Source organism: Erigeron canadensis, chromosome 4, assembly GCF_010389155.1.
Source record: "Erigeron canadensis isolate Cc75 chromosome 4, C_canadensis_v1, whole genome shotgun sequence".
Lineage (NCBI taxonomy): Eukaryota > Viridiplantae > Streptophyta > Magnoliopsida > Asterales > Asteraceae > Erigeron > Erigeron canadensis.
Window position 1 is genome coordinate 43,663,072 of NC_057764.1, and position 14,086 is coordinate 43,677,157.

At 34.2% G+C, this 14,086-nt stretch overlaps 2 protein-coding genes across 5 annotated transcripts; both read left to right on the plus strand.

Annotated features, from left to right (window-relative positions):
- Window positions 1–1,545: 1,545 nt before the first annotated feature.
- On the plus strand, window positions 1,546–4,101 carry LOC122596764 (SKP1-like protein 12). Of its 3 annotated transcripts, none has more exons than XR_006323375.1 (3): window positions 1,546–1,903; window positions 2,119–2,585; window positions 3,328–4,101. XR_006323375.1 is itself a non-coding variant. In XM_043769392.1 (2 exons), the coding sequence occupies exons 1-2, from the start codon at window positions 1,589–1,591 to the stop codon at window positions 3,559–3,561; spliced, it is 549 nt and encodes a 182-aa protein (XP_043625327.1). In that variant the 5' UTR covers window positions 1,546–1,588; the 3' UTR covers window positions 3,562–4,101. The 3 variants fall into 3 exon arrangements, 1 of the variants encoding a protein (XP_043625327.1); XR_006323376.1 differs by having other exon boundaries at window positions 2,137–2,585; XM_043769392.1 differs by lacking the exon at window positions 2,119–2,585.
- Window positions 4,102–8,629: 4,528 nt separating this feature from the next.
- LOC122598414 lies at window positions 8,630–10,207 on the plus strand. 2 transcript variants are annotated; one of them, XM_043771010.1, is made up of 5 exons: window positions 8,630–8,790; window positions 9,094–9,287; window positions 9,405–9,443; window positions 9,523–9,715; window positions 9,817–10,207. In XM_043771010.1, exons 2-5 carry the CDS (start codon window positions 9,121–9,123, stop codon window positions 9,826–9,828), a joined length of 411 nt encoding a protein of 136 aa, XP_043626945.1. In that variant the 5' UTR covers window positions 8,630–8,790; window positions 9,094–9,120; the 3' UTR covers window positions 9,829–10,207. The 2 variants fall into 2 exon arrangements, with proteins under 2 accessions (XP_043626945.1, XP_043626946.1); XM_043771011.1 differs by having other exon boundaries at window positions 9,532–9,715.
- Window positions 10,208–14,086: the final 3,879 nt, after the last annotated feature.

A 14,086-nucleotide genomic window follows, 5' to 3' on the forward strand; every position in this document is an offset into this window, starting at 1 on the left:
TTTACAAGCTCACGATGTACCAGAAAGAATTTTTTTTTTTTTTAATATAGTTGCTCCATTTTACATGTTTTGAGAGTTTATACGAAATATTGTGTTTGTAAATTGCTAAACTCAGTGAAGCCCGTATATCAAGTCTACGAAAGTGGTCTATTCTAATAATTATATAGTTGCCAACCATTCATGAAAGATAATATACTAATTTTACATACACACTTTTGCAGCCGACAACTAGTATCACAAAATCACCACTCTCAACACCGGCGTCCACATAACTCAGACAAATTTTGATAACATACAGGAACTAAACACTTAAATAAACTTATCTCCGCCGTCCTATGCTGTGATATATCAACCCATTGCTTGGTATCATAACATAAGTCCGACCGTCTTCGAATATCTCCGCCATTGAATAACATTGACCAGGACCACCTGTCATTCAATTTCCGAGTGCTATCACGGCTGGCATCTCACACATTTTGAAACCCATATTTCTTACACAAGCATATGAAAATCCTAGATCAAAAATTATATTGTAAGAAAAGAATTATAACTTAGACTATCCGCATCAGTTCAGGATATCCTTTTAACAAACATCCTAATCAACATGCTACGTCAGCTTTTCATCCATCCTTCCCGGTTCCCACAAACACTTTTTACTCACAACAATAATATATTCACCCTTCTTACAAACATCCAAATAAACTCCAAAGTAACTTTTGTCTTTTACCTTTATCTCTCCTCATCCTTCTCTACAAACAACCATGGATGGACATCCTCCATGTCATCACCCACATCAATAGTCTCCCTACAAACACCCTACATGTCACCACAAATGTACTATGGACATCCTTGTGGATGATCTTATATGTTTTTAATCGAAAGTGACGTGTCAAAAGAAAGTGTTGGTGCATTTCCGGGTGATAACATCATTATAGAAATTTGTCTTGAGTCTATTGAATATGTACTTGTAATAAACGTTAAGTTTTCGCGTATAATAAAGTCAACCTCGACCTTTGACCAGTCAACCTCGACCTTTGACCAGTCAAACTCGACCATTGACCAGGTCAACCTCGACCTTTGACCAGGTCAACCTCGACCTTGACCAGGTCGAGATTGGGCTTGGGTCCGTGAAGTTCGAGGTCTGTTTAAGTCTGTAAGTTTTAGTATAAATAGAGATTAAACCTTATGTTTAAGGTTTAATCTCCCCGTCATTTTGCTTTTCATATTTTTATATTCCAAACCTGGTATTTTACTTGTAATTGCATTTACTGAAGTAATATATGGTTCAAGTTTATCTTCATATTCGTGTTCGTGTTGTTGATTGCTTTTGTATAAGAATTTCCGCACTTATACATTAGATACTTAATCTCGTTTGATCTGGTGGCAAAGGGACTTTCAGAAAGAAAGAAACAAAAGATGTATGGGGGTAAAAGTGCTAAATTGTGGATCTATGAAGGACTAGTTTGTTTGTAATTTTCTTTTAACCATATATATACTGTAAATTAGTTAATAGCGAGAGAGCATGTCCCGAAGTAAGGTTAGGGTTAGGGTTAGGGTTAGGGTAATTGTTTGATTTCCTGAAATAAAAATGTCTCGTCTTGAGGAGGAATGGGAGAATCCGTTTTTAACGTTGGATGATGGAAAATTCGAGATCACGGTGGAGTACATCACCGAGTCTAGGCCCATCCGTATGCTTTGGGAGCATAGATGGGTGGGTGAGTTACCTGCCCCAATCGAAGGCAAAAGCAGCACCATCATTAGAAAGGCTCTTGATTTCTGCGAGGAACGTGGAAATATCAAGAAGCAGCATTGGAAAGATAGAAACACCCTCCAACAAAAGTTGAAGCTTTTCGATGACAAGTTTTTTCAAGCCAATCATTCCGATGCTACTGATCTCGCCGATGTAATTTACCTGCCCCTGTTTTGTTTTCTATTCTATCCTCTCTTTCGTATCTATACATATATATATACACACACACAATAAATTGAGTGGACACGTTTTTATATACGGGTATCTTTTTAAAACCCTGTTTTGTTCTGTCAATCTGGTTGTTTTTTTTAATATACTATCAATCAGTTTTGTTCATAATTAATTCTCTATGGTTTCATTATTTTTAGGTGGCTTGTCGTTTGCAGATCAGAAGCCTCTATCACCTGATGAAAGAATGTGCTGCTGAAATGCTCGCTGAGAAGACTCCTGATGAGATTCGCGAGCTCTTTAAACTACGTTATGAGGCAGATGAAACTACTGCTGCTGATGACTTACGTAAGATGAAAAGGGTGGTCAGCAATGCTGGTTGGGCTTTTCGACCTCTCTCTAGCTTTTTAAATCCTGTGGTTTCAGATGCTTAATATGTATTGGTGATTAATTAGGAGTCCGAGAGCTTTGTAATATCATGATGTAGATAATGCAAAACCAAAAGAACAAGAATTGCATTAAACACTAACCCCACAAATGCCCCGATTTCTTGACTGTCTATTTGAAGCAGCATTGGAAAGATAGAAACACCCTCCAACAAAAGTTGAAGCTTTTCAATGACAAGTTTTTTCAAGACAATCACTCCGATGCCATTGATCTCGCCGATGTAATATAATTCTACTCCTTTTTTCTTTTTTCTTTTTAGATAATTAACTTTTCCTATTTATGACTGAATTATTTTTGATAATTTATCTTGCCCCTGTTTTGTTTTGTTTTCTATTCTATCTTATCTTTAGTGTATGTACAATCAGCTGCGGATCTAGTAAAGGAGGGTCCTTGGGAATCGGACTCAATGGTTTTAATTTTAGACAAATAAATTGGGTCGGGTTGGGTAATAAATAAAATATGAATTTGATAATAGTCAAATTTGTTACAGATACCAGTTGGCGAACATGTCACTTTGGGCTTGGCTAATCGGCCTCAAAAACCAGTTATTATGCCACAAACTAATGATGAAAAAGATTTTCTGCTGATATTTTACATAACCCACATGACATGACTTTACTCAATTTATACTATGAAAGTGTCTCGTCAAACATTTGGTGGGTGTTCACCCAACAAGTTACCAGGATGTACACAATGCAAATGCAAGAAAGGTTTCATTATTTTTTTTTTAGCCAACATCCTTTTTTTTTATTATAAGGGGGTTCCACTATTCTTTTTAAGGAGGGTAATTTTTATATAACCTTTGTAAGTATTTTTTTTTATTGCAAATAAACATAAGGTGCCACCGCCACTGTGTGCAATCAGATAAGGGGGGAGAAGTGGGGAATGTCAATCCAGTGGTTTTTATGAATATACTTTCAATTAGTTTCGCTCATAATTAATCCTCCATGTTTTCATTTTAGGTGGCTTGCTGTTTGCACATCAGAAGCCTCTTTTGTCTGATGAAGGAACGTGCTACCGAGATGCTCTTTGAGAAGACTCCTGATGAGGTTAACGAGCTCTTTAAAATACGTTATGTGGCAGATGAAGCTACTGCTGCCGATGACTTACGTAAGATGAAAATGGTGATCAGGAATGCTGGTTGGGCTTTTCGGCTTCTCTCAAGCTTTTTAAATCCCGTGGTTTCAGATGCTTAATATGTATTGTTGATTAGGAGTCTGAGGGAATATATAATATTTAGGGTTTCATAGTGATCTAGCCACTTTGTACATCCTTTGAGTATAGTATATCAAGCAAAGCAAAAGAACGAGACCTGCATTAAAGACTAATCCCCCAAATGTCCCGATTTCTTGACTCTGTCTATTCGAAGCCATGAAAAATGATGATCGCAATTGCATGAAACGTGATTCCATTACTTACTTAGTACTGTGGTTCAATACTTCTATCTGTGTGTAGCCATGGCTGATCGGTTGATTTACAAAGAAAATACTCTGAAGAGATGAAGGAACAGAACATTGGACCATCACAAATGCACTATGTTGATTTTTTGGGTCAGGATGGGTGAATGGGGGAGGCTTTACAGTGTATTCTTGAGTTGAAATTAGGAAAGGAAAGAATGTAAGTGAAAGTAAAATAACTTTTAGTTGGGTTCTAGAGTGTCTTTTGTACAGTATTAAGAAAAGAACTGATGTGAAGAGAATTGAATGGGTATTCACTATACAATTTGCTTTAAAATCTTCCGTTCATTTTTGGCTAGATTGTGAAGGAAAACAAAGACATCTTACCTAAATACTAATATACACTTTATATCTGTATTTTTTTTCCCTCCATCATAACTATCTGCTCTTTTATTTTTGGGCGCCAAACAAAGTCAGTTCATCCTCCACATCTTCCACAGGACAACCATTCAAGTAATCAAGTCATTGTTGTGGATTGACTTTGTAAAGGGATTGAACCATGAAGTTAATATGTCGTGATTTAGAAAGAAAAATTGTCTAGTTTCTTGGTTAGTAAGGCCTTCATGTTAGTAGTGCTTATGAAAGAAAGTTGTTTAGTTACTTGAATTCAGCATGTCCTGATACATATTCTCTAGTTCTTTTTTTTTGTTTGTGCCTATTATGAAGTAGTAATTTGTTTATTGTCCTGGTTTGAACTCTACATCTGCATGTGTTCTTATACTAATCCACTGTAGGATCATAATGTTATCTTCATTTCTAATATGTTTTTATTTATTTATAAATTTTGAATATATGTATGCTTCTGCGATTTTTTGCTAAAGCCTGATAAAGACGTGTATCTATATTGATAATCTTGAAACGACCATTGCCACTGAGGAATCCTATTAGTATGGTTATAGCAATGTGGACAGTAGCCAAGTAGATGACATGCACATCTAGTTTATGCATTTATTAGATGATATTTCCCAATAGTTTAGACTTCAAAGTTATCAAAACAAGTGCATCTTCTCTCGCAAACAGGATCCTTACAATACGGGCAATTTTGTGTTCATGGCAAAACAATGACAAGACGATCGTCAACACTTTTAGTCCATTTTCAAGATTATAATTAATAGTGGAAAAATTACACTCTTTTAACTTATTGTATCCTTGTAGATTTAGATATGTTGTTGCTGTGTTATACCTGACATCAAGATAGCATTATCCAACTATAGAGAAGCTTAATTCTTGAACGGGTGAGTTTAGATGCTTTGATAGAAAGCTAATCTCCAATGAATCAGAGATTATGAATGTTAAAGCTATAGGCACTAGAGAGGGAAGAGGGTCTACTATCTAATAAAGAAAATTTATGATCTGGTATGTAAGTTTTTGAATGTCAAAGTCATTGCTTTGATGCATTGAAATGATCTAATGATATATATTATATATATGTCAGGACTCAGGAGATTGATGCTATATTGGGTGATTCAACAATTCTTGCAAACAATGCTGACTTCGTGCTTATAAGGGCCAGCTTCTTGAAGTTTCTTCCATGCCACATCAGCATCACATAAACCAGAACTCCCTTTAGGATACTCATTGTCTATAAGGACAACTTCTTCGCCACATCATCAAAAAAATTTTTACTTAAAAAAAATAATAATAAACACCTTATAAATGATAAAAAAAACATAAAATAAAATCACATATAGATTAATAAAATTTTTAACATACAAAAGTTAAAAGACTAAATTAATTTTAGGGGGTTATATTCAAAATTTATAAAACTATCAAAGTTATTCATCAATGTAGTAATATTTAAGAGTTAAATTTGAAAATTAATTTTATATAAAATCAATATAGCATCTTCATTAATCGGCCGGCCAAAACACAAAAGTCCTCCACTTGCAAATCAACACACACACAATACAGAAACATATACAAAGAGATATATCTATATCATTATCATACATACATACATATATACGTATAGAAACCACAAAAAGAAAAAAAGAATAAGAAAGAAAAAGCATATTCGTGACCCACCTCATGTCGTCTTCCAACTTCTTCCTTAAGACTCCAGCCAAGGATGCTGCTTCTTGGACGATCGGTGTCCATATCCCGTCCGCGTCTTTCCCCTTCTTGGATGCTCGTGAGGACTCCTATAAGCACCAGCCTTATGTATTTATGTACAATCTGTAATGGAAGCTATGTGAAGTTAGTTTGTTTGGACCGGAAACTCTTTTTATTTAGTTAAAAAGGTAAAAAGTAAGTAAGTAACTGCTCAGTGCCGCTTTCCGCGGGTTTTGAGCCCCAATACCTCGACGGTGTATGGGGGAGGTTAAGATGTAGGCAGACCTTACCTCTACCTAAGTAGAGAGGCTGCTTCCAGTATCTACCTAAATGGTAGAAAAGGCCCTCCAACCTTTGTATGGGATGAGAATCGAACCCATGACCTCTGTTTTTAGAAGCAAGAGTGTTTACCACTGATCCAACCATGCTGCTTTATTTAGTTAAAAAGGTATAATTGTCAAATAGTCAATTTTTTCCGCTTTCTCTCCAACTCAAGATATATAAAGTATATTTGGGTTCAAAACAATTTTCCCCCAAGAAAATTACACTTTCATGTGTGTCAAATATGAAGTAAGTTCTAATCCAAACAATAAAGATCCAACTTTTTCAATAGTAAATTTTTTTAAACACACTTCCAACGTCTTCTTTTGTATAAAGACCTATTAAATATTAAAATATAGGAGAAAAGTTAGGTAAAGCAGGAGAGATTATATAAATTTCAGGGGGAGGTTATGTAAAATTCAGGGGGGCTATGTATGTTTATCAAATTCAAAGATTTAATTTGTAACATTTTTTTAAGTAACAGTACCTAAGTTTAGGTAAAGTTTGCAGTACAGATCATTTGCCCTAAAATATATTCATATAGATGCATAAATTTTACAGATTAAATTACATTTTTGTCTTAGAAGTTGACATTAACTTCACTTGTTATCTTTAATATGAAAAAATAGCAAAAAAATCCTAAAGTTGGTAATTTTTACAGTTTTCGTCCCCAAAACTAACATCATTAGTTTTATACCGTTATAGTGAAGGTATTTTTGTCATTGACCACCATTTTTACTTCTTCTTTATTCTTATTTCCTTTTAAATGTTATATCATGCACCACCACCACAACTAAAAATCTAAAATCAAATATTTAACATAACTTATAAACCAAAATATAAGATGTTTACAACGTTTATATATAAATCCTTCACACAACTTCGTTCTTTGCCCATTTATTTTTTAATTTACATATCCATAATCAATAAATTTATTCTGTATATCCATAATCAATAAATTTATTCTGTATATCCATAATCAATATATGTTATACATAGCAGCAGTGATTTTGGTAATGAGAAACAAAATGTTAGAATCAATTGCGGAGGGGATTATGGTGGTGACCAGATTCGATGGCCAGAAAAAACTCATGGCGAAAAAGAAATCCTTACCAAAAACGGTTAATTTTTTAAAGGAAAATGACTACTTTGAAAAAGAAGCTCATGCCAGAAATGAACTTACGATGGATAAAAAAAACTTAGAGGAAATGGTTGTCCCTACCAAAAAAAAAACACGCCGAAAAAAATCCACACAGGAAAAGGCTCGATTTAAGCTGCCAGAATAACCTACACTCAAGAATGTTCCAATTAAGCCTCTACCGTCACTATTTAATTTTAGGTTTTTAGTCGTGGTAACGGTGTCGTAGTATAAACATGCAAGTAGAAGAAATGTAAAGGAAGAAGAGAATGGGTGGTAAATGTAAAAGATACCCTAGCTTTAACGACATAAAACTAATGAAGTTAGTTGCGGGGATGAAAGTTGAATAATTTGCGAACTTTATGATTCTGTTGCTATTAGGCCGGTGCTTATACACCGTCTTGAGTAGCGTCCCAAGCTGCCGGACGGTGTATAAGCCTTGATTGTCCTTTTCGCTGCGTCCCTCTACTTGTTCTTCGCCAAGAAGCTCGAGGATGTCCAAGGTGGGACCGTTTGTAGCCGTTAGTTACTCTTTTTTTTTTCTCTTCAACGGTAACATATTTATTTTTTCTATTTAAACACTAACCTTATTCTCATTTTAACACACAAACAATTCATCAAACAAACTTCTCATTTCATTTTAACACACAAACATTTCATTTCAAACACCACCCAAATTATGTCTACTCCATCATCAGCAAGTGATTAATTCAATTTCCTTTCTAACACTGTTACACAAATGAACACGCTAATTAATCCAGAGATCGCAGGCATCGTTTTTAATCTTTGTAACGAAGAAGAATCAAACGATAACGCGTCTGGTTCACGTGATAGAAGGACGCACCATCGACTTCGCAATGCTCTAGTGGAACATGTTTGGAACCTCCCGGAAAATTACCGTCAACGTTGATGATGTTTTATTAATGTTTTTATTATGTCTATCGTAACTTTTTAAATAAATGTTGTAATGTGTTTTTTTTATTTATGTTATCGTGTTGTTGTCGTTATAAATAATTGTGATTTTATAATAAAATGTGTTTTTTCAATTAATTAAGTGTGTTTTAATGTTAAATATATATATATATATATATATATATATAGTTATAAAAAATGTTAAAAGAATTGATAATGTGGTGAAGAAGTTCTGAAGAAGCTATCTTTATAGGTAGTGAGTGTCCTGAGAAGAGTTCTGAGAAATGTGATACTGACATGGCAGGCAAGAAGTCCCGAGGACGGCCTGCCTATAAGCACAGGCCTTATTTCATTTAGGAATGAAAAGCAAAAATAATGCCAACCTTAAGGATAAAAAGAGTATAAATTATCCCTTTTACATATTAAGAAAAGTGCATGAATTGCTCATCTGATGTACGAACTAAAGAAGTATAGTGGGGAGAAAACTCGATCGAGCCCTAGCTAGACGACGTTACTTTCTCTCCTACACGAACGAACGAACGAAGGTGCGTTATTATTATTATTATTTTTCGTGTCTGTTTATTTATTACTGTAATATTTATATACCTGAATTAATAATTCAATCCCAAAATTGATGGAGTTATTTTTTGTTGTTTCGTTTTCTAGAAAAAGATAGAGTAATTAATAACTTTTACGAGTTAATAATACGGAGTAAATTCCAACATTTATAGTGGTTTCATAATTTTTGTCCGTAATCTGTATTATAATTTTTGATGTAGCTAAGCTGTAAGTAATTTATAATTTTTGTATTATTATAAATTTAACAACAACAAATTGATTGTGAGTAGCAAAAAGTAAAGAAAAGGGAGAAAAAAATGGCAACGGAGGTGGATGATGAATATGTAGAGGAGGAGGATGAATATGGTTATTTGTCTGATAATTATTCAACGGATGATGAGGATGATGATATGGAATCTTTGATTCATTTTGATCTATTGAAAGTGCCTTTTGAGGGTTATAAAGATCTATCCCCCGAAGAAAGGTTAATATTATCGTTATTTTTTACCTTATTTCTATGGTTATTATTATAAAGTTCAATATATATAATATAAGCCATGCGTGCCTAATTGTGTTATGTTTACAAATTGATTGATTGTAGAGTACGCTGGATGACAATACATTTCATTATACAAAAAAAGTCAGTAACTCAATCTCATTTTCCTTATATATATATATATATATATATATATGTATTCCTGATCCCCCTCATGACGAAGTCATTGTAGTGATTTTTTGTTTAAGCCAAGAAGAGGACAAAAATCTAAAGTGGCAGAACAAGTCTCAAAAGTAGCAGAAGAATCAAAAGTGGCAGAACAAGTTTCAAAAGTAGTAGAAGAAGGATCAAAAGTAGAAGAAGAATCAAAAGTGACAGAAGACGGCGACGTAGAAGAAGAATCAAAAGTACCAAAAGTAATGTTTATCTAGAATTCTTATATATATATGTAGCATTCTTTTTGTAATTCAGGTCTACTTAATTTATGTATCGATCAATGAGTTGATTGATCTTGTAGATGAATGAATAATGATGATGATGGACCTGGACCAAGGGGGGGCTCTTGGAAAAGAAGCAGTAAACCAAGTGGTGTTTGATGATGCATGCCTGATGGCAGATGTAGCCAATATTTTGAAACCATCCTAGTAATTTTCCTTTGTAGTATTTAACTTATCGTCAGGATTAATCGAGTATGATGGATACTTGTTTAGCTCTCTCTTTGTTTTTATTTTTTATTTTTATGGGGTGTATGTGATGAATGTTTAAAATGGTTTGGTGCTTTCTCTCATCTTAAAATACGCCAGCCTTTGCTTGTGTATGATGTGTGGTTTGGTCTGTGGTTAACTTGGCAAAACTTGGATGGCCTCGGAGCAGGTCGATAAATGAAACTTTCGTGTTGTTTTCCTTCATGTCAATTTCTTAATGTTGTTTTTGATCCAGTAATCAGAATTCCTGTCACAACCTGTATTGTAAATATATTACAATCAAGACCCTAAGAGTTGGCTGGCCAACTTTTCTTAGCGGTTTGTCGGATGAGTTTTTCAATGCTTCCAATAATGGTAATATATAATATAATTGTTACTAACTAGTTTTGTATTAGAACATGTTTCCTTCAATACCAAATCCTTTATTGCAAATTTCTGACAGGCCTCTATTGTGTATGATGGTGGACTTCTTCTCAGTTGGAGCTAGCATATATGCGTCTTAATCTGTCCAACATATTGGACCAGTGAATGGTATGTGTTAACTGGACATGAGCTTTTATCTTTAGATTTTATTCGATATGCAATCGCCTTGCTGTTTTTTTATACAGCTCTTATTTTTTTTGTATAAAGGTAGACACTTAGAAATGAAATATCTTTTCTACCTCATAGGAGTGTAGGATTTGATAATTTTGTGTGGTGCACACACCTCGTCTTTCTCTGGCTACGGTTTTTTCATATATTCAGTTTAAGACAAGCAATTGTAAGAGTCACGTGTCTGTGGAATCGAATTTCTTTCATTCCAGCATGAGTAACACAACTTGTTTTATTTTGATATTGGATCATAATGTTGTGAAGTGAGGGTTGCTGATGAATAACTTTTGTGGTACACCTATACGATTTGCATGCTCCAGTTAACGGCAATCATCTAATTATTTCATAAGATCCTTGGTTGAAAAAAAGTGTGCTACAAGCTAGGCGAAGCTAGGTAAAGCGGGAGGATACGGGATACCATGTCAATGCCTCACATACATGGAGGCGAGGCAATGAAGCGAGGGTGATATGTGCACAGGTGGGCCCAAATGAAGGTTTCAAAATGGTTTTTTAGCCCATCAGTTCTAGAGTACCATCTCATGGACCTAGGTGGAGAGGATATTGGATTAACTGTAGATGACGGACATGCTGATGAAGATGATATCTATACTTGAAATGTGAATTGAAAACATCTTTGGTTCTACTTTGTAGATATTGGTTAACTGATTTTCTTTGTGCTTTCCTGTATTGTGCCACAGGGATTGGTTGGGTTAGATTAGATATTTCGGGTCTCGGCTCCACCTCTCTTAATTTGAACATTATGTCACACTTGATTTTTGTCCTTCCACTATATACTTTTTTCATTTACAGTTAATCCAATATCCTCCTCCACCTATTGGGTTTACAAAGAACATTGGACCATCACAAATGCACTATGCATGTATGGTTGATCTTTTGGGCCAGGCTGGGTGAATGGAGGAGGCTTTACACTGTATTCGTGAGTTGAAATTAGGAAAGAAAAGAATGCAAGTAAAAGTAAAATAATTTTAGTTGGGTTCTTCAGTGTTTTTATAGAGTATTAAGAAAAGAAATGATGTGAAAGGAATGGAATGGGTCTTAACAATACAGTTTGCTTGCAAAATCTTTCGTCCATTTTTGGCCAGATTGTGAAGGAAAACAAATAGAGTCAGTCCATCCTCCACATCTTCCACAGGACCACAACCATTCAAGTAATCAAGTCATCGATATGTGGATTGACTATGTATCGGGATTGATCAATGAAGTTAATATGTCGTGATTTAGAAAGCAAAATTGTTTAGTTACTTGGTTAGTAAGGCCTTCATGTTAGTAGTGCTTATGAAAGAAAGTTGTTTAGTTACTTGAATTCAGCATGTCCTGATACATATTCTCTAGTTCTTTTTTTTACCAATTAGGATCATATTGTTATCTCCATTTCTGTTTTGCTGTGTTTTCATTTATGCAGTGAACGTACATTTGTGTATGCTTCTGCGACTTTTTTGCTAAAGCTTGATAAAGAGGTGTATCTATATTGATAATCTCAGCATTGCCACTGATGAATCCTGTTAGTATGGTTATAGCAATGTGGACAGTAGCCAAGTAGATGATTAAAGATCTAGTTTATGCATTTATTAACTGATATTTTCCAGCAGTTTAGAGTAATCAAAACAAGTTCATCTTCACTCGCAAACAGGATCGTACTAAACGGGAAATTTTGTGTTCATGGCAAAACAATGACAAAACGGTCGCCAACACTTTTTGTCCATTTTCAAGATTATTAATAGTGGGAAAATAACACTCTTTTAACTCATTATATCCTTGTAGATTTAGATATGTTGTTGCTGTGTGTTATACCTGACATCAAGATAGCATTATCCAACTGTAGATAAGCTTAACTCTTGAACGGGTGAGTTTAGATGCTTTAATAGAAAGCTAATCTCCAATGAATCCAAGATTGTGAATGTTATAGCTATAGGCACTAGTGTTGAATTATAGCCTTAACTTAAACTAATTAAACCTGAGGGACCTTTTGTGTTAGTTTGCTATTTTGCAGGTTTGGTGCCAAAAGTGTCAAAGAGAGAAAGAAGAGGGTGAAGATTGGAAACCTGAAGATTGTCGTCTATATATTTCTCACTATACCCGTTTAAGGGTTTGAGAGAGATTGAGAGATCATTGTGACCGTTTGATTCTTGTACTTCCTCTCCAATAATTTTGTTCGTTTATTTTAGATTTGGTTTGTAATAGAACTATTATCAATATAGGTAATAGGTTTACAACCGATTATCGGGGTAAACATTTTTTGTGGTTTGTGTTGTTAAAACTGATTGAGATCAGTTCTTGTGTTTGATTTTTGAATTAAGATTCAATATATTAGGTTTGGTTATATTTCTTATCAACTAGAGAGGGAAGAGGGTCTACTATCTTACAAAAAAAGTTTATGATCTGGTATGTAATTTTTTGAATATCAAACTCATTGCTTTGATGCATTGAAGTGATCTAATATGTTATATGTATGTCAGGAGATTGATGCTATATTGGGTGATTCAACAATTCTTGCAAACAAATCTCAATATGCTGACTTCGTTGTTCGGGCTATTGAGTCAATAGATCACAACTATTATGTATTTATGTACAATCTGTGCTACTTGAAGTTAGTTTGTTTGGACCGGAAATTATTTTTATATTGTTGAAAAGGTATGATTGTTAAGTTGTCATTTCTTCCCCTTAAACTCCAACTCAAAATATATGAAGTATATATCTGGGTCGAAAACAATTTTTCTCCCAAGAAAATTACACTTTCATGTGTGTCAAATATGAAGCAATTCTAATCCAAACAATAAAGATCCAACTTTTTCAACAGTAGAAAATTTTTAACACACTTTTGACCATCTTCTTTCGTAACCAAGTACTTTAAAGACTTGTTCTATGCACGAGTTGTTCGCGCATCAAATGAAAATTTTGTAATGTTGTGATCTTATTTTGATTGTCAGTGACAATAGCTTTATCTACTGTACAGGGTCGTTATTGGGTATGATGAAGGGGACCATAATGATGAATTGAAAGTCAGTCGGGAGGAGCATGTAGCTAGTATTGATAATAGTTGAAAGATTATATGGTCTAAGCATAATGAGATACTCTTTTCTTTAAAGAAGGGTGGGAAATTTTTTAATACAGTTTTTAATTCTCATACTACAAATAATTTGTATAGACTAATTTGCCTCTAATTTAATAAGCTCCGTTAATAGGAACTTTTAACCTTCTTATCATATGCTTTCACACAAATGTATCCCTCCCTCAATTTACCCACTCTTTCTTTATTAAGTTGCCCTCTTTCTTTAATCATCATTTATATAAACTTTTATCTTTAGTATTAAAATTGTAAATTCATACATTGTTTCGTTGTTATTATTGGTGAGATGATGGTTTCTCTTTTGGAAGAAAAAGTGCTGATGTTAGGAGTGATTTTGGTTTTAGGACGTATATGAAGGAACCATAGGTCGAGACAAAACTTCCATAGGCGCAATTTGTATTCGA